Source organism: Gymnoscopelus microlampas (genome assembly GCF_963454915.1).
Source record: "Gymnoscopelus microlampas genome assembly, chromosome: 20".
Taxonomy (NCBI): domain Eukaryota; kingdom Metazoa; phylum Chordata; class Actinopteri; order Myctophiformes; family Myctophidae; genus Gymnoscopelus; species Gymnoscopelus microlampas.
Window position 1 is genome coordinate 38,827,189 of NC_139957.1, and position 19,154 is coordinate 38,846,342.

Below are 19,154 nucleotides of genomic sequence, written 5' to 3' on the forward strand. Positions count from 1 at the left end.
CCTTCCTTAAGCCCCTCCAGCCATCCTTCTTTTACAATACATTGATGAATGAGAGCTGAGGGGGGGGGGGGGCGTGCCACAGCCATTCGTTTTAACGACGGGGGAGGGCCAGCGTCAGGTCACAAGTTCCTTCATGAACTTCAGCCAAGAATCAGCGCTTTTAGGAACACTTTAGATTTATGTTTGCTGCCTGAATGCAGCTTGTGTTGTAGAGCGCACAATGACACGCAGCCATAAAGCTGGACATGGCGGCCCATCGTAGATGACTTGTTAGGTGAGGGGTCATTCATCCTCCGTGTTTTTTTCTGGGGATAGAGGGCGTTTCAAAGAGCGCCGTTTCCCCTTGATCCCCCGCCCCCTGTGTGCAGTGTGCAGTGCTCTGTACTGTGTCTTCACTTCCTCTTCATGGAACATATTTTCTTTTTTCAACATCACATCATCACTCTGTTAACCCATTCAGTCCGGTAGCGCATCTCTGTCATTTTTGGCTATTCAAAAATAGCAGATCTACAAGCTCATAGTGCAGCACTCTCCCACTATGAGCTTGTAGATCTGCTATTTTTTTTTATCGTGAAAATTTGTGCAAATCTTTAAATATATTTTGAAGCGAACATTTGTAAAATATTTTGTTCCAGGGACCCCCAGAAGCAAAGATTTGAGTTAGAAATGTTTGCTTTAAAAATATATACATTCAAAGATTTGCACAAATTTTCCACGATTAAAACATTTTTGCAGATCTACAAGCTCATAGTGCGACACCGAGTGCCACGCTATGAGCTTGTATATCTGCTATTTTTGAATAGTGAAAGAAATCTAAAATAACAGAGTTGCTTCACTGGATTGAATGGGTTAAAAAGTATGGAGCTGAATGGAATGAAACGCTCATATATCGTCTCTGTCGGGTGGAAACCTCATATGTCCAAAGCTGTTACTTTGAGGAATCAAATTCAAAAGCATCAAAAGTAGCATATCCGCAAGCTCGAAGCGTGGCGTGAAGCGACGCGGATCTGCTTCTTTTGATGCTTTTGTGTGACGCTGTAGTATGATCAAGTATAGGGCATTATTTTACGAATATACACAAAAAGTTAGAATATGGAGATAGGAGGTTTCTGTCCGACAGCGACGATATGCGTGATAAATGGATAACCGGATGTCAGAAAGACAGGCCCTTATACTCCCTCCAGATGCAGTGGTGGAAGAAGTAGGCCTACTGTTAAAAAAATGTGTTAAGTGAAGCAATGCCGTAATGTAAATATAAATACTCTGTTACAAGTATTGCGATGCACATTTTCGTATAGAATTGGGTAGTAATAAGAATTTGCAAAGTAACTACTAACTAAAGCTGTCAAAATAATTGTAGTGGGGTAAAAGGTACAATATTTGTGGAGTAGAAAAATGGAAATAAACTAGTAAAAATGAATGTCCCTGAAAATTTACTTCAGCCTCTCTGGTGTCTGGCATTGTTGTTTTAAAAAACAAAATGACATTTTTTTTTTGTCAGGGCTGATATGGCCAGCTGTAAATTAAATACAGTACCTGAGTAAATGTAAAGTTTGACAACAACCGGTATAGAGAGCCAGGAATCTGGAGGATAGAGAGAGACATTCAACCCACATCTCTCTCCAGCTGGAGTGGAGCTGTACTGTACTGTACTGTGGGGATATATTGCGATTACATCTCCGGGGGTTCTCTGGAGGTCAAATACAAGCAACAGCAGTGAGCAGAGGCAGCGGTTCTTCTGGTTGGTTCTAGTGTTGTTATGAGCAGAGAAGAAGGAACAGCTAATACTGGACCTGGCTGTCAGCTTGCAGGGCTCAGCCCCTGGCTTCCTGCAAGGGTTCCCCGACACAGCTGGTCTGTACACAGCTGAGGCAACAGCCTTCCCTTTGACAACTGTGTTGTCGGTGGTGGTGAGAGAGGGGGGTGAAGGGGGGGCTCTGGGGGTGGTGGCTGGTGGGGGACGCACACTGCTGCTGTGGGGCCCCTTGGGGCTTCCTGAGGACCCCCGTGCCTGGTTGGTTGTGGTATATGGTTGTATGTATGCGGTGCATGCCCTAAAGGGCCACCATCAGTCAAAACACAGGTGATATAGATCTGCCAATAACAAAAGAAAGCCGCTTTAACCACTTGAGGCCCTATTTTAAGGACCTCATCGTAGGACGGTTTCACAGCAGCGTGGATCAGCCATATGCACTGTTTTTCTAAAACATTACAGGGAATTTCAAACAAAGCTAAAAATATCAGATTTTTGACATTTTTTAACTTTTTGAAAATCTTCGCCTATATAATGATATGTAATTACTAATGGCCAAAATAGGGACGCCAGGTTGAAAGTGGTTAAACCAGTCTATTAACTCCCAGAGGGTCCTACCTAACGAGTCACTAACTCGCTGGCACAAAGGAGAAACAGAGCTGTAAGCAGTGTTGCCATGTCCGCTTGTTATAAGCGACTTTGGGCTTGTTTTTCAGTAAAGTTTCAGTAAAGTTGTAAATATTGGTTGTTGTTTTTTTTTGGGCTTGTTTCTAAAGTGTACTTGTTGTTAAGTGTTTTTATTATTATTTAAACCAGTCGTTCTCAAATATTTTCATGTTATGGACCCCCATATTATGTATTTGGCCCTAACCCCCAACTGAAAATGGGGAGCCCCGTACCAGATTTGTTTGCGTTTTGTTTGTGTTTCAAAAATCGTCCAAATTTTACACATTTTTATTTCCAAGATTTGTTTTAAAGTAGCCGATCTACAAGCTCACAACACGTCGCAACGCGACACGTTGTTAGCTTGTAGATAGGCTATTTTCAAATAGCCGACGTATACAGTAATTAGGTTTAAAGTGCGCACGTGGGCTATAGTCGCTTCTTTTGGCTTCTTGTTTTCCCAGACCTGCGTTGCTTCTCTCACAATCAAATCTGGCAACACTGTCTGTAAGCCTCATCACAGTGGTGACATGCATGCGGAGGCATGTGTCTGTCTATGGATGGAGCCTGCTGTTATTGTGTGTTGCTCTTTATTTTAAATCCATTGTGCAGACTCCGTGGTGGGGGCCGTGCCAGCAAAACCAAATTCATATTTCCATGGTCACGGTCTCGCACGCATTCCAACCCAGCTGAGGAGTGTCTTAAAGTGTGTTCACAACACACTTGGCCCCCGCCGCCGTCACGCCATCGCTGTGTGTTTGCGTCGAGGAAGATTTAGCTGCCGTGTCCACACACGGCCGTGAGGAATGGCTGGACTTCAAAACAGAGTTCATCCTATCCTCCTCCAGTTCTCTAAATAATATTTACGACCGCGCCGAGCAGGCACGCACGGTTGAAAAGATCTGTTTTAATGTGCGAGCTCTTTTTGAGTAATAATAATAATAAATATACACGTGACTTTCCCCACATTTTTCTGTACACTAAATGGAACGCCAATGTAAACATCGAGAATGAACTAATAATAGAGGAAAAACTATTATAAGTCTCAGATGACTTAATGGTGATAAAATAAAATAAAAAACATAACTCTCCTTTCCAATACATTTCCAGAAGTCAGCCAAGGACCCTATGATGGTGGTTTTGGAAAGAATTTTGGCACAGCTTTCATAAACACACACCACCGCATATTTCTTTAGAAATAGATCTCTGGTGTGTGGATGAATAAATGACTAAAGCAGAACAAAAAAACAAAAAGAAATAACTAAAAATATTTATTTTTTTGAAGAGTAGAGGCTGAGAAACAAAACAATGTAACTTATTTTACAATACGCTACGTGTAAAATCACATCATGTGCTGCTAACCTTCAAATTATGTGAACATATTTGGTACAGAATCCCTCTATATACGGTCATCTGGTACCCATTGATCCCATCGTTGTCACTCAGTGTCAGAGAGGATCTGGCTCCTGTCTGTGAGGAAGTATAGGAAGGAACAGAGAATGTTTTGATCCCTTAACATACGCTTACCATATAGATCGGTTAAAATGTCGTTTTGTTCATTAAAATTAAATTCCCGGATTGCAGCTTTTTTCACAATCCCTCCCCGCACAACGCGTGATGCAACGTTCTGTTTACACACCCTTATACAAGTTGACAGTAACTCCATGTTATTATAATTACGATCTGTCACAATCAGAGAGGCAAGAGTTGTAATTTCAATCTAGAAGCTGTTGGTTTGTGGCTAAAAAACCTTCACCTCTCTGTGGAAAGCTGCTTCTATCTTTATTTACCCACCACACACAGTATACCTCACTGTGTTGCCATGTCCGCTTATTATAAGCGACTTTGGGCTTGTTTTTCTGTAAAGCCGCTTGTGAATATTGCTAGTGGTTTGTGTTTTTTTTGGGCTTGTTTCTAAAGTGTAGTTCCTTATTTGGGCTTGCTTGTTGTTTAAACCAGTGGTTCTCAAACATTTTCATGTCAAGGACCCCCAAATTAATATGTATTTGTCCGCGTATCCACATCTGGAAAAAATGGTGCCAGGGACCCACGTACCAGATTTGTGTTGTTAAAATGTTTTAAAGGGTCTACACCATGAATTTTAACTTTTTCTTCATTTTTGTATGTTTTTGGTCTCCCCCACCTCTCTTCTGTTCCAACAAATACCCGACTTCGAGCATGCAGGCTTTCATAGGCTATATGTGGTTTTCATGTAAATTGGTCTGAAAACAGTCCGTCAGATTTGTTCCCCCACCCTACGTCACGTCTGGGAACAATTCCTCCCGTTTTTCAGTTCTAACCAAAAAAAAAAAATCCAAAAAAAATAATATTTTTTTTTTTTCATTTTTTTTTTTTTATAAATGTTTTCTTATTTTTTTTTTTTTACTTTTTCCACACAGAACCAGGACATGACATGCATACAAACTGGCTCAATAGCGCCCCGTGCCAAACAGGACAATGTGGTATTGCAGGTGAAAGTGCTTTATAAGCCAGAGAGAAGTTAGTTGGAATGAGTATATCTGAGGCTTGATTTAGGCTCAAACCTTTTGAAAAACGTTTGAGGGACATAAACAATATGATATCAAATATTATTATTATTTTTTAAATTCATGGTGTAGCTCCTTTAAAAATATTTCACATTTTTCACTTTCCTTCCCAAGAGTTTTTTTGAAAATAGCAGATCTACAAGCTCACAACGCGTTGCATCGCGACGCGTTGTGAGCTTGTAGATCGGCTATTTTCAAATAGCCGATGTACAGTATATGAGTTTAAAGTGATGTGTTAGTCACTTCCTTTGGGCTCGTTTTCATAGGCCTGGTTGCTTATTTTCTCTTGCAAACTCTGGCAACACTGATACTGTACTTCACTGTGTTTACTGTAATGCTGTATATACAGTACTGTACTTCCTGCTCGGTGCCGTTATCTGACCCGGGACTGTCATTCATTTGTCTCCACAGGACTGTACTGTTTATGAGATGGAGGAGAAGATTCTGGAGGTGGTGAGTAGATGTTCTGTTCACTTGTCCCAGTGTAAACATCACATCTCATGAGGGAGGGTCTTTTAACCGCATGAACCCTAGAGTCCTTATCCTGGGGGGTTATAAACATTCTTCTACAAGCCTCTGCTATTGAGTTCTTCCATGTTTTGCCGAAGAGTATCAGGTGTAGAGGGAAATAAGGAGTGAATCAATTATATAGAGCAGGGGTCTTCAACGTTTTTCAGGCCAAGGACCCCCTAGCTGAGAGAGAGATTACAGTCATTTCGCAGACGCTTTTATCCAAAGCGACTTACAACGAGTGCATTCAATAAAATTGTGGTTCAGATTAAACTTTTATTTTTCTACTTGGTCTGCTCTTTTTTCCCTCTACACCTATACCTCTTTGCCAAAAATAGCAGATCTACAAGTAGATCGGCTATTTTTGGCTAAATTTCTCCTCGGAATAGGGATGCTAGGGTACAAGTGGTTAATGTAAAAAAAATACATATCATATCACACACCCCCTGTAGTAACTCTGAGGACCCCCTAGGGGTCCCGGACCCCTGATATAGAGCCATGGGGACGCCTAGTCAACTAAGTATATATATAGGGTTTAACCACTTAAACGCCAGCATCCGTATTGTGGGGAACGCTTTTCACAGGAAAATAGCAGATAGATAGGCTATTTTCTGCAAAAGCTTTCCCCACGATGACAGAAAACAGAAAATTCACTAGCATAGAGCTCTGAGGGACTCCGCTCAACCATATGGGGTTTAAAGTAACATGAACATTGTGTGACACATGTGTTGGGAGTGAATGGAATTTGGAATTTGCACACGCACACACATGCACACACACACTCACATCAATCACTGCTTCCTGTTTCCTGTTTGACACTCACCAGACTCCTCGGACTCACACTGGATTTCCTCTTTCTGCCTGTCGTTTCTCCTTCTTCTACTCTCCCTCTTATCTCCTCTCCTTTGAACCATCCCTTTCTTTCTCCCTGTCTCTCTCTCTCTCTCTCTCTCTCTCTCTCTCTCTCTCTCTGTCTCACTCTCTCTCTCTCTCTCTCTCTCTCTCTCTCTCTATATTTCTCTACCTGTCTGTCTCTGCCACTCTGTTTCTCTGTTTCTCTCTCTCTCTACCTTTCTTTGTCTACCTGTCTGTCTGTCTGTCTGTCTGTCTGTCTGTCTGTCTGTCTGTCTGTCTGTCTCTCTCTCTCTCACCCAACATGTCCTGATTGACCTCCACATCCTTTGTCTCCTCTGTTGCTTTTCTCTTCTCTTCATCCTACTCATCACCATTCATCCCCCTCTTCTTTAATCTCTTTACTTTCTTCACCGTCCTTTCATCACAGCTATCTGTACAAAGTATAAGTGAACTCTGAAGTGAACTCTGAAGTGAACTCTGAAGTGTGTGTGTGTGTGTGTGTGTGTGTGTGTGTGTGTGTGTGTGTGTGTGTGTGTGTGTGTGTGTGTGTGTGTGTGTGTGTGTGTGTGTGTGTGTGTGTGTGTGTGTGTGTGTGTGTGTGTGTGTGTGTGTGTGTGTGTGTGTGCGTGCGTGCGTGCGTGCGTGCGTGCGTGCGTGCGTGCGTGCGTGCCTACGCAAGCCTGCACAGAAAAGGACCTACTAATGAGCTTGTCTCAACACTTTGTTGTCCCAAATAGAGTGTGTGCGTGTGTGTGTGTGCACACACTTGCGTGCGTGCATGTGTGCGTGTGCAGAACTGTTTTGAATACTCTGTGCATGTGTAGCAACAGTTAATGACACACTAATGGCCTTCCCCCTGTGCATGTCTATACACACACATACATACATACATACATACATACATACATACATGATGATCAAAGTTATCGATTAATGATAAAGCTTGGAATATTATACTCCAAGACGTCACATCATGTCGTCCGTATTCTGGGGAAAGCTTTTGCAGAAATTAGATCTCCAAGCTCACAACACGACCACCGATATCGTATTAACAACGTTCAAATAACATTTTATCCATTAAAATAAGTCTGGATTGCCGTTCCTTACGGTGCAGAGAATCATAGAGGGGTGGGGGTCAGGTTCACCAACAGCTTGTGTTTGTCATTTCAGTTCTTTAACCCCCCGCCTTCCCCCCTGTGTTTCAGTCTAAGGTCTTAAACAGCATCTGCGACCAAACCGTGAGAACCACCTCGGACCCTCTGATGAGCCAATCGGCTTGCTTGGACGAAGTCCAGCTGAACAATATCAAGCCTGGGGAGGGCCTGGTGAGTGGTGTATATTTTAGTATTTTGTTTTCATTCTTAAAAGTTTTTTTTAACTCTGAATCCACCATGTGTACGGTACAGGCTCAAAATTGCCCCACAATATGTGTCAAACTGTGAACCCCAATTCTCCGCATGTTCGTCGTTCTCTGCTGTAACTTTGAGAATATCATGCTTCTTTTAAAGGGAGACAGGGGTATAATATTGTCCTGTTTCTTTTCTGTCTGCAGGGTATGTACATTAAGTCTACCTACGACGGTCTACATGTCATCACAGGAACCACAGAACATGTAAGTGTGTTGCACACTGCTTGGGACGCTATTCTAAACCATCGTCCACTCCCTCTTTAAATTCCAGGGAGACTGGATTGATAACATCTCAGCTCAGCTGCTCGACAAGTGCAATTACAATTCATCATTTACAATGTAGACGTTTAGCAGACAGCTCTCATCCAGAGAGACTCACTAAGTGCTCATGGTTAGAGTAAATGTCATGAACGCTATAGTCAACACACGACAGGGTAAGTGGTCATGTACTGTAAATAGAGTGCAGAGAAAACAACAAGAAGGGATACAAGGAATGAGGAGTGCTAAGGACAGTGCTTCTCAAACTTTCTCATGTCAAGGACCCCCCAAATTGGCTCGCTGGCCTAGCGGTCCTTGCACTACTCCAATGTAGCCTGACAGCGTGTCGCTCCCCACCTCTCTTTCCCCATTTCCTGTCTACCTATTGTACTATCAATAAAGGCATAAAAAGCCCTTAAAAAAAAGGCAGCAAATTAACATGTATTTGGCCACGGACCACCATCTGAAAATATCTAGTGAGGACCCCAAGAAGAGAGGATTTGTGATTAAACAAAAATACTTCGAAAATAGCAGATGTGTGAGCTTGTATATCTGCTATTTTTGAGAAGCCAAAGTATGAAATAATAGTGCTTACAATTATTGTGACACTATATTAACACATTTTGCTGGGGACCCCCTGGTAAGGACCCCTGGGGGTCCCTGAACCCCACTTTGAGAACCAATATGCTATGGGGTGATTTTGTTTTTTTTTCCTTTTTTTATATTCAGCTAAATCTAAACGTCTCAGTTTTAAGAGGTTTGAAATAACTCAATGTGCCATTGGCCTTAAATGTACATACAGTATTGTCATCTCTTCATAATAAACCCACTTATATCTCAACTTTGTAATAACAAACAGAGAGAGAAAGAGAGAGAGAGAGAGAGAGAGAGAGAGAGAGACTTTCAATTCCAACCCCCACTCCATTCCTTTTGTTCTAGAGTGGTCATATGGTCATGTTGTCACATGACCCAGAGCTCAATCAGTTCTGTTGTGGAGTGCGTGTGTGTGTGTGTGTGTGTGTGTGTGTGTGTGTGTGTGTGTGTGTGTGTGTGTGTGTGTGTGTGTGTCAGTGTTGATTTTGACAGCAAATTTTGATTTAGTTTTAGTCATAGTCTTTTGAATGAAATTCCATTTAGTTTTAGTCATATTTTAGTCATCTGAAATGTTTTACTGTTAGTCTAGTTTTAGTCGACTAAATATCATGCGATTATAGTCGACTAAATCTACAGTTGATTTAGTCGACTAAAATGTATTTTGGCGGTGCCTTGATGGCAACGTAATGGCTGATTTTACACTTGGTTGCATGCTGAAAATAGCCGATCTACAAGCTCACAACATGTTGCGGCGCGTTGTCAGCTTGTAGATCGGCTATTTTCAGAGTGCAACACCCGAGCGCAACCAAACATAAAATGACTCGTCTTTTAGTTCTACTGGATCTCTTCTCCACTCGTCCCTCACTAACACTTTAGTCTAGTTTTTATTTGTTGACGAAATGGTCAATACATTTAGTCTTAGTTTTAGTCATCATACGTAGCTTAGTTTTTATCTAGTTTTCATTTAGTTTTCTTCAGTGAAAAAAGGTAGTCGACCACCATTTTTCGATATAGTTTTAGTCGACGAAGTCAACACTGGTGTGTGTGTGTGTGTGTGTGTCTGTGTCTGTGTGCGCGCGTGCGTGTGCGCGTGCGTGCGTAGGTGAGAGAGAGGGAGTTGAGGACATACTCCTCTGTAATAAAAGCAAACTGTTTCTATTAACCGTTGATAATCACAGCATATTAAACCTCCCAACAACCGGCTTCACCCCCCCATCACCGCCCACCCCACCCCCACCCCCGGCGACAGAGACAGACTGGCGGTGAATAACAGCCGTACGGTCTGATTCTCAAACCTCCGGGCATCGCTGTGGTTATGAATCACGACCTGATTCATCATCAGTGACTGCTGGTTAATCCTGTTTGACATCTGCACACAGACATCTTTAGTGCCACTCGTATTCATAATTTGTGTCGTATGATTTATGATTTTGCTACAAGACACCTTTGAGAAAACAAGTGTTTGCGGCTGGGAAGCCGGTCGGTCGGTAGTGGGAGGATTGAATCCTCGCGCTAGCAGTGAATCCTACAGGTCAGAGCCGACACCTCCGTTCACTTCATCGGGCCAGTCTTCTTACAGAGCCTTCTATTGGCGAATGGTGGCAAAGCCCTGAACCGGAAGTTTACGGAATGCACTGGAGTCTATGAGCGTTTGTCACTATTTCAAGTTTACATGAACCACGTGAGCGGCGCTGTTTTCTGCCCCCGAGGTGACGCAACTCTCTAATACAAGGCTTTGCTACAGGTTGGTCAGCATGGCACCTGTTCAGCAGGAAGTGGAACTGGAGAGGGGTGGCGTGTTCCCTTCACACACGTTTTATGTCCTCCCGGTGAAACTCCTCGCTGTCAGGTGACAAAGAAGTGACTGGTTGTCTATGCCAGTGGTTCTCAAAGTGGGGTCCGGGGGGTCCCCAGCAAAATGTTGTTAATACAGCATCACAATCATTTCAACCATTTTATCCATATTGTATACGTTGGCTATTCAAATATAGCAGATCTACAAGCTTAGCGCATCACTTGTACACGTGCTATTCTTTCTTTTTTATCTCACAAATCTTCTCTTCTCGGGGTCCCTGGCACCAAACCTTTTTTAGATGGGGGTCCGCGGCCAGATACATACCAATTTGGGGGTCCTTGACTGTCCTTGAGACTAAAGACCAAACAGGGTTTGTCTCGTGCTGACCTCTGACTGTGTTCTGTGTTGTTCTTCAGTCCCCGGCAGACCTGACCAGGAAGATCCATGCTGGTGACGAGGTGATCCAGGTCAACCAACAGACTGTGGTGAGCAGCTCCTCCCCCTTCGCTCTTCTCTCACTAATAAAGATTCACTTTAGTTAAACTAAAGCTGGGACCACATGGGCTTTTAGAAAACAGTATATCGTTGCTGTATATAGGCAAAAACCTCTTGTCTCCATATGCTTGTGTTTTTTCGTAAAATGAATGCCCTACTTCAGGTCATACTACAGCGTCACACAAAAGCATCAAAAGTGACACATCCACAAGCTCGAAATACTTTTGAATTTGAATCGAAAAGTAGCAGTTTTGGACCCAACAGTTTCCACCCAACAGAGACGATATGAAAAACATTTATTACGTACACAGTCATGGAAAATAAAATCTTCAGGACAACTTTGAGTCATTGTGATCATCGACATTGTGATGAGGAACACTTGCCTCTTTCTTGACTTTACGGTGTGTGTGTGTGTGTGTGTGTGTGTGTGTGTGTGTGTGTGTGTGTGTGTGTGTGTGTGTGTGTGTGTGTGTGTGTGTGTGTGTGTGTGTGTGTGTGTGTGTGTGTGTGTGTGTGTGTGTGTGTGTGTGTGTGTGTGTGTGTGTTTTTCAGGTGGGCTGGCAGTTGAAGTACCTGGTGGGCAAACTGAGGGAGGACCCCAAAGGTGTTGTTCTACTCCTTAAAAAGAGACCCACTGGCACGACGGGATTCACTCCTGCCCCTCTAAAGAACATGCGCTGGAAGCCCCCAGTACCACAGGTAAACACACACACGTGTGTACGCACTCACAAACACACACACCATGTTGTTTGTTGAAGTTTCAACTGAAGGCTGTGTGTCTGTATTATCCAACAATTATCAGTCTGGCAAGTTGGGACAAGCATGAGACAAACACTCTGCCAGAAGCTGCTCCCAACATGGGAGTCGTTTGTCATCTTGTTTTGTCGTGTTGAGAAATACAGTAAACAAACAGGATCCAGTGATGTCGTTCAGTGTGTCTGAGGTCAGAAAGATCAGTGGTTCCCAAACTGGGGGTCCCCAAATTATTTTGGGGGGTCCCCCAGATGATTAGCTTAATGTGCAACATTGTTTTCTCACTCAACGGTAAACAAACCAACATACAGTATAAGTGTATACAGGGTATCTGCACATTTCTAAGATCTAAGATTTAAGATTTAATGACTTTTAGGACCTTTTTAATTTCAAATTGTCAAATATTACGTAAGAAAGAGGCAACCATTGTGAAATTGTAGCAAATATTGTGAATATTTTCACAATATTCATCTGTGGAACCGAGTCAAACTAAATGTAATGCCTACAATTCCAAGTGCCTGTCAGGGTGGGGGTTCCCCTGTTCAAATATGATTATTTTGGGGGGGTCGTGGCCTGAAAGGTTTGGTAACCCTTGAGATAGATATGACCGTGTTGTGTGAGAGTAATAGTCCCAGGACACCACAGACAGAATGGTATCACTAGGAGGGAATTCCCCCGTGGTCTAGATAGATTTAGGAAGAACTGCTTTGGTTTCGATCATGTAAACTCCATTCACGACAAGAGAATTTAGAATAATTCATGGGGATGGGGGTCTAAGTTGACCTTCTTTGAAAGGGTCAAAACCTCCCCCCAACAAATTTTATTCAAAGGGAAATGAAGTCTCGACAGTGGCCCGCAAGATAAATTGCGCGTTAACAAAGTTATGTAACTGTAATCCAATTTGCCGGCTCTCCCTCGTGTGAACAAATTACACTTGGCTCAGCTTTTAGCCGCCTTTCTCTGGCACCTGAGTCCCGTTAACAGGGCGCTGCTCCGCGGGGAAACAATAGCGCTAGTAACCCGAGACAGGCTCTGACATGGCCCTGTCATGCCTCTTAAGAGAGACCGCTTTAGCGTCTGAGAAAGCAGCAGATCAGGCGATATCAGATCAGGAGTGGGGTTTCTGGAGATAAACAAAGAGGCTCTCTTCACAAAGGTGGCCAATGTCAACCTGCTACTCGAGCCTTGTTTTTGAACAAGGAGCGTCAAGGATATCCGAGCTCTCCATCTTAGTTTGGGTGCGATAAGACGCTACCGGGAGGCTAAACACAGACAGATCACACACCGAGATTCGGGATCCGTGTGATATATAGATAGTCCTGTAGTATGTTAGTCAGGGCAGGAAACAGGAAAGGTTAGATCATCCTCGAGCCCTCAGAATGTCTGAATGAATAGGATTTGTCATCAATATTATGTTGGCATTCAGGCGCCGCATATAAACACATAACCCCATCGGTATGCAGTAGTTTAGCACTTATCTTGAGGTCTGAACAGAATGGCAGTGGATTTTAGACCGTCGCACAATGTTCACCAGAGTGTTGGGGTTAGCACAACCTTGGTAAATGAGTGTGGTTTTAAATGTATGGTTTAGGGGGTATTTTGGACTGCTTCTTAGAATATTTCCATACCCCCCAGACAAGGGGGGGGTTTATACTCAAGGAGACACACGTGCACTTACAGTATAGGACCTGCCACATGTGTGGAGAGACATATTTAGTCCCAGTTTGGAAACTTAAGAAGCCAAACTGTGGGTACGATATATTGCACTCGATGTTGTTGTTGTTGCTGTTTTTGTTGTTGTTAATATTGCCTGATATAATATTGTATCATGTATATGCTCACGCACCAAGACGTTTGTTTTGAGGGGCCCGATCATGCAGTCATGAGGAGAGACTAATATGAGGATGTCAGAATAATGAACAACTTTAATCTGGGCATCCCTATTTTGGGCATGTCATTATGGGCCCGTTTTGGCAAGGCGAGATATTCCCTTTTGAGTTTTATGCAGTACCATCCCGACCACGGGATCTTAAATGTTACAATAGAAGCGTAGAGAGACAAACGCCAACCACCGCAGCTGTGTATATTATTGTATTAACATACTTTACCATACCGATTGGTTAAAATAATGTTTTATTCATTTTTTTAAAAAGTGATGGATTGCAGCTTTTAGTGTCAATGATCACAAAGCATGAAAGGCAGGCGTTATGGAGTAACTAACCCCCAGTCTCGCTTGTCTGGCTTTCAGTGGTGTAAAGTAACTAAGTACATATATTCAAGTACTGTACTTAAGTACAATTTTGAGGTACTCTTACTTTACTGGAGTATTTCCAATTGTCTATGCTTTTACTTCTACTCCACTACATCTCAGAGGCAAATATTGTACTTACTCCACTACAATTATTTGAAAACTTTAGTTACTAGTTACTTTGCAGATATACATTTTTACATTATAAAACATACATTAACCACTTTAGCCTTATTTTATACCTAGGCTATTTGAAAATAGCCAATCTACAAGCTCAAAACGCGTCGCGATGCGACGCGTTGTGAGCTTGTAGATCTGCTATTTACAAAAATCTTTCACTTTTGGTACTTTAAGTACATTTTGATACCAATACTTTTGTACTTTTACTCAAGTAAACTTTGAATTCCGGACTTTTACTTGTAACAGAGTACTTCTACATTGCAGTATTGATACTTTTACTTAAGTAAAACATGTGAGTACTTTTTCCACCACCGCTTGCTTTGCAGAACAACAACAGCTCGCTGATCAAAACCCAGTCTCCCTGCAGCTCCGCCAACGGATCCACCAAGAGAGAGAAGCCGGCCATCTTAGACCTCTACATCCCTCCTCCCCCCTCCATCCCCTACACCCCACGGTGAGTGTTATATTAAAAAGTTTTATATTTACCATATTTCGTTCTAATCCACCACGAAAGTTCCATTTCGATTAAAAAAAAAGTGCTAGCCTCGACAAAAACATCTTTATTAGCTCACTTGGGTCCATTAAACCGCCTTTTAAAAAAATCCTACCATAAACCAGAGAGCAACTCGAGCAACAAACGAGCTTGAGGCCAACTGCTACCCCTCCACATGCAGGTTTTTAGGCATATCTATAATTATATATAGGCTGAAGGCCAACAATATGGAAATATTCACTGGAGCCTGACCTCTCACCTCTGCCATATTTTTGGTTCTGATCCCGATATTTGGAGAATCCTAAACCAGTGGTTCTCAAACTTTTTCATGTCAAGGACCCCCAAATTGACACTTATTAGCCCGCGGACCCCCACTTCAAAAGATATGCCAGGGACCCCCATAAGAGAAGATTTTTTTTTACAGCTCTAGCAGTGATTTTCAACCATTTTCATTTCAAGGACCCCCAGTTTGACATGCATTATAGGCTACAGACCCCCATTTAATGGCATTTCTATCACTTGGACCGCAATTTATATTGTAAAATCTATGTCAATTTAACTCTGAGAGTGTACAATTGGAACCAAATGGACCCGTCAGGGTCCATTTGGTTCCATTTGTACACTCTCAGAGTTACAGACCCATAAGGGTCCATTTGGTTCCTACAAATCATTTAGCTGGGGACCCCCTGTTATCCCCTCAAGTACCCCTGGGGGTCCCCGGACCCCACTTTGAGAACCAATGTCCTAAACCACCGATTTATTACAGGTGTTTTGATCCATATTTTGTAAAAAAGAAAATCTTTAAATCAATTTGCAAAACTTGATTTGATTGATTGTACCTCATGTGGACTATGCGGTCGAACCTGACAAGCGCTTATACTCCATAATCCCATGTACAATGAATGTTATTATTCTTGCAGCTTACCCAAAGTCCATATCATGTGTACAGTATATACAGTATCTGCTGCTACTGTATGCTCACGCCCCTAATGTTTAACCCCAGGTAAATTCCGCACAGGATAGATATAGTCTATGTGTAAATACTGTACGTAGATTGTATTGATCTTTCTCTCTCTTCCCCTTGCTCCCCTGCCCCCCCTCTTCTTCCTCCCTTTCTCTGTGAAGTTGATTGTGATTCTGATCGGTGTTGCCATGTCCGCTTATTATAAGCGACTGGGCTTGTTTTTCTGTTAAGTCGCTCGTAATTATTGTTGCAGGTTGCACTTTTTTGGGGCTTGTTTCTAAAGTGTAGTTGCTTATTTGAGCCTGCTTCCCATGTTGTTCAAGCCAGCAGATCTACAAGCTCACAACGCGTCGCACCGTGAGCTTGTAGATCGGCTAAATATCCGATGCTCATGTGGCCTAGTCGCTTCTTTTGGGCTTGTTTTCAGAGACCTAGTTGCTTATTTATCTCGCAAAAATCTGGCAACGCTGATTGTGATTCTGTGTCTCCATGCAGGGAGTCTCGGACGGGCTCTTTTTCCAGCATCAACAAACGACCAAATAAGGGCAGCGAGTCGCCCAACTCCTACCTGGACCAGGAGAGCCGCAGACGCTTCACCATCGCCGACTACGACAAGATGGCCGCCGGCTACCCCATCGAGGCCAACGTGGTCCAGCCCCGGATGAGGGAGCACAAGCCGTCCCGTGGTCAGTACAGTACCCAACCAGTGTTCCAATTAGTTTATTATTCATTTCATATACTGTGAAAAGCACTTTGTTTTGAAAAGTGCTATGTAAATGAAATAATGATATGATTATTATTATTGTTGTTATTATCATCATCATTAATCATCGTTTTTGACAGGTAAACCGCGACCTCTCTCCATGCCAGTGGACACGTGTCTTGGAATAATCGATCCTTATGCCAAACCCTGGGCACAAGGAAGGAAAGGTACACACACACACACACACACACACACTCACACTCACTCACACACACACACACACACACACACACACACACACACACACACACACACACACACACACACATACACACACACACACACACACACACACACACACACACACACACACACACACACACACACACACACACACACACACACACACACACACGTTGATATCTTTATTTCTGTTCACATTTAACAAGAACTTCTTTGAACACAAAGAATAGTAGATGAACAAGCAGCAAATGTTTGTGCCAGGGGCCCCCATACAGTGGTGTAAAGTAACTAAGTACATTTACTTAAGTACTGTACTTAAGTACACATTCGAAGAATCTTTACTTTACTGGAGTATTTCCACTTTAAAATCATTTTACTTCTACTCCACTACATCTCAGAGGCAAATATTGTACTTTTATGCCACTATAATTATTTGAAAACTTTAGTTACTTTGTAGGTTTTGATTATTTTTACAAAACCACTTCATACCTATATACATATATATACTTTGGCAATTTGAAAATAGCCAAAAAGAAATTACGTTGTGAGCTTGTAGATCTACTATTTTCAAAGGATTTTTTTATCCATTTTATCCATTTGTAAATTGTATAAAATGGGATTGAAATGGGACCTTTTGCATAATTTGCAGTACTTTTACTTTTGGTACTTTAAGTATATTTTGATGCTAATACTTTAGTACTTTTACTCAAGTAAAATTTGAATACCGGACTTGTACTTGACTATTTCTACAATAGGGTATTGATACTTTTACTTAACCCAGTAAGACCTGGAACTGTGTCACTTTAGATTTCTTTGGCTATTAAAAAATAGCAGATATACAAGCTATCAAGGCACTCGGTGCCGCGCTATGAGCTTGTAGATCTGCTATTTTTGGAAAAATCTTGAACATTTTTTTTTTTTTTTTTTTTTTTTTTCCAAAACTGTTAGGATTTAGAAAACATTTTTAAGAATCACCTCAGGTCTTAATGGGTTAAGTAAGAAATGTGAGTACTTCTTCCATCACTAATACAAGATTTCATATTTCCATCCGTGCTTCCAGGTGAAGACCTGCTGTACCGGTACCTCAGCAACGAGCGGATCCCCACCATCGCGGAGGAGGCGCCGTGCGTGGCGCCGCCCTACAGGCCGGCGGGGGGCGGGGAGCGACACCTGGTCCGCGGCGTGGACCACATCCGGGGCAGCCGCTACTACTCCAACTCGGACCTCCTCCACAACAGCGCCACCATCCCCTACCAGGAGGACGTGAAAAAGACCGTCCCGCCCGTAGCCCCCATCAGCTCCAAGCGCAACCCAGCAGAACGCTCGCTACTGGTCAGTTGGATCGCGCGGCTTAAGCTATTGACTCACTGATGATGATGCGCTTCCTGTCCGGGGCTTATACTTGTTCCTGTCTTTTGTCCTTCCTCAGTGCCTTTTTTTTTTATACGCCTGGCTGTATTTTTGCAGTTTTGGGGGCTCTCTCACACTCCTCTCTCCCCCTACCCTCCATTACCTCCCTGGTGTTTACTAGCACTACTACTACTATACTCCTCAACCGAACCTGCTTTAGTAGTACTCACTGCGTTTTTACATCAACCCTTTAACATTACCCACAACCCCCCCCCCCCATACCCCCCTCCCCCCCCCCCCCCCCCTCCTCCTCCTCTGTGACTACCAGCACCATCGCAACAACCTCTCAGGGGGGTTCCTGCGGAACATTCCAGAACAATGTAGGAACACTCAGTTGAATTGTCGACTTTGAGGTGCCACGGAGGATCATGGGAAATGAAGTCTTCTTCAAAGTCTGAGGTGCTATAGAGTTTGTATTAATGTAAGAGAGGATGGATGTATTCAGGTTTTTGGACACTTTAGCTTAATGTATACTCGATCGCACAACGGTGTTGCTTAGCCGACAAGAACTCGTCTTCAAGACTTATAGGTTTAGTTTGAATCCGGTGCATCTGGGCTTGGGTTGGTGGGCGCTCCGATGCACATAATTGGCATAATCGTGTTTGTGGGCAGTGGTGGAAAAAGCTATTTTCAAATAGCCTATGTATAAAATAGGGCTAAAGTGGTTAATGTATGTTTTGTAATGTAATAATTTATATCTGCAAAGTAACTAGTAACTTAAGTTTTCAAATAATTGTAGTGGAGTAAAAGTACAATATTTGCCTCTGAGATGAAGTGGAGTAGAAGTAAAAGTATAGACAATTGGAAATACTCCAGTAAAGTAAGAGTACCTCAAAATTGTACTTAAGTACAGTGCTTGAGTAAATGTACTTAGTTACTTTACACCACTGTTTGTGGGTGGGAAGCCAGGTGGGGAGGGTGATCTCTGTTGATGCACTAGGAACTCCCTACAGCGCCTGCAAAAATAAATGACTGATCTTCAAGTTCGGGTTCTTGTCGGCAGAGTATAAATTACGCTTTTGGCCTTGTGTGATTGATGTCTGCGGACTCCTTTTTGTGTATATTTAATTTAAATCGGTTTCAGTCGAGATAGTCTCTGGTACCATTGTTTAATATTTCACTCGCTGAGGTCTCTCGAAAACACGTGTGTGTGTGTGTGCTTCTTTTGGTTTAATTTGTGTAAATACTTGTTAAAACTAACTAAAAGAAAAAGGAATAATGTTCATGTTAGTGTAACTGTGCATTTATTTGACGTGTTACTTTTTACATATTATACCTTTTGT

General features: G+C 42.6%; 1 protein-coding gene across 1 annotated transcript in view; it reads left to right on the forward strand.

The window, feature by feature from the left end:
• LOC311036403 (connector enhancer of kinase suppressor of ras 3-like) overlaps positions 1-19,154 on the forward strand; it is a 96,304-nt gene that overhangs the window by 47,324 nt on the left and 29,826 nt on the right. Inside the window, exons 5-13 of the mRNA XM_084045083.1 lie at positions 5,374-5,415; positions 7,533-7,652; positions 7,880-7,939; positions 10,799-10,867; positions 11,430-11,576; positions 14,385-14,512; positions 16,011-16,201; positions 16,359-16,445; positions 17,522-17,793. Coding sequence (XP_083901209.1) covers positions 5,374-5,415; positions 7,533-7,652; positions 7,880-7,939; positions 10,799-10,867; positions 11,430-11,576; positions 14,385-14,512; positions 16,011-16,201; positions 16,359-16,445; positions 17,522-17,793 — 1,116 coding nt within the window. The remainder of the gene's footprint in view (positions 1-5,373; positions 5,416-7,532; positions 7,653-7,879; positions 7,940-10,798; positions 10,868-11,429; positions 11,577-14,384; positions 14,513-16,010; positions 16,202-16,358; positions 16,446-17,521; positions 17,794-19,154) is intronic.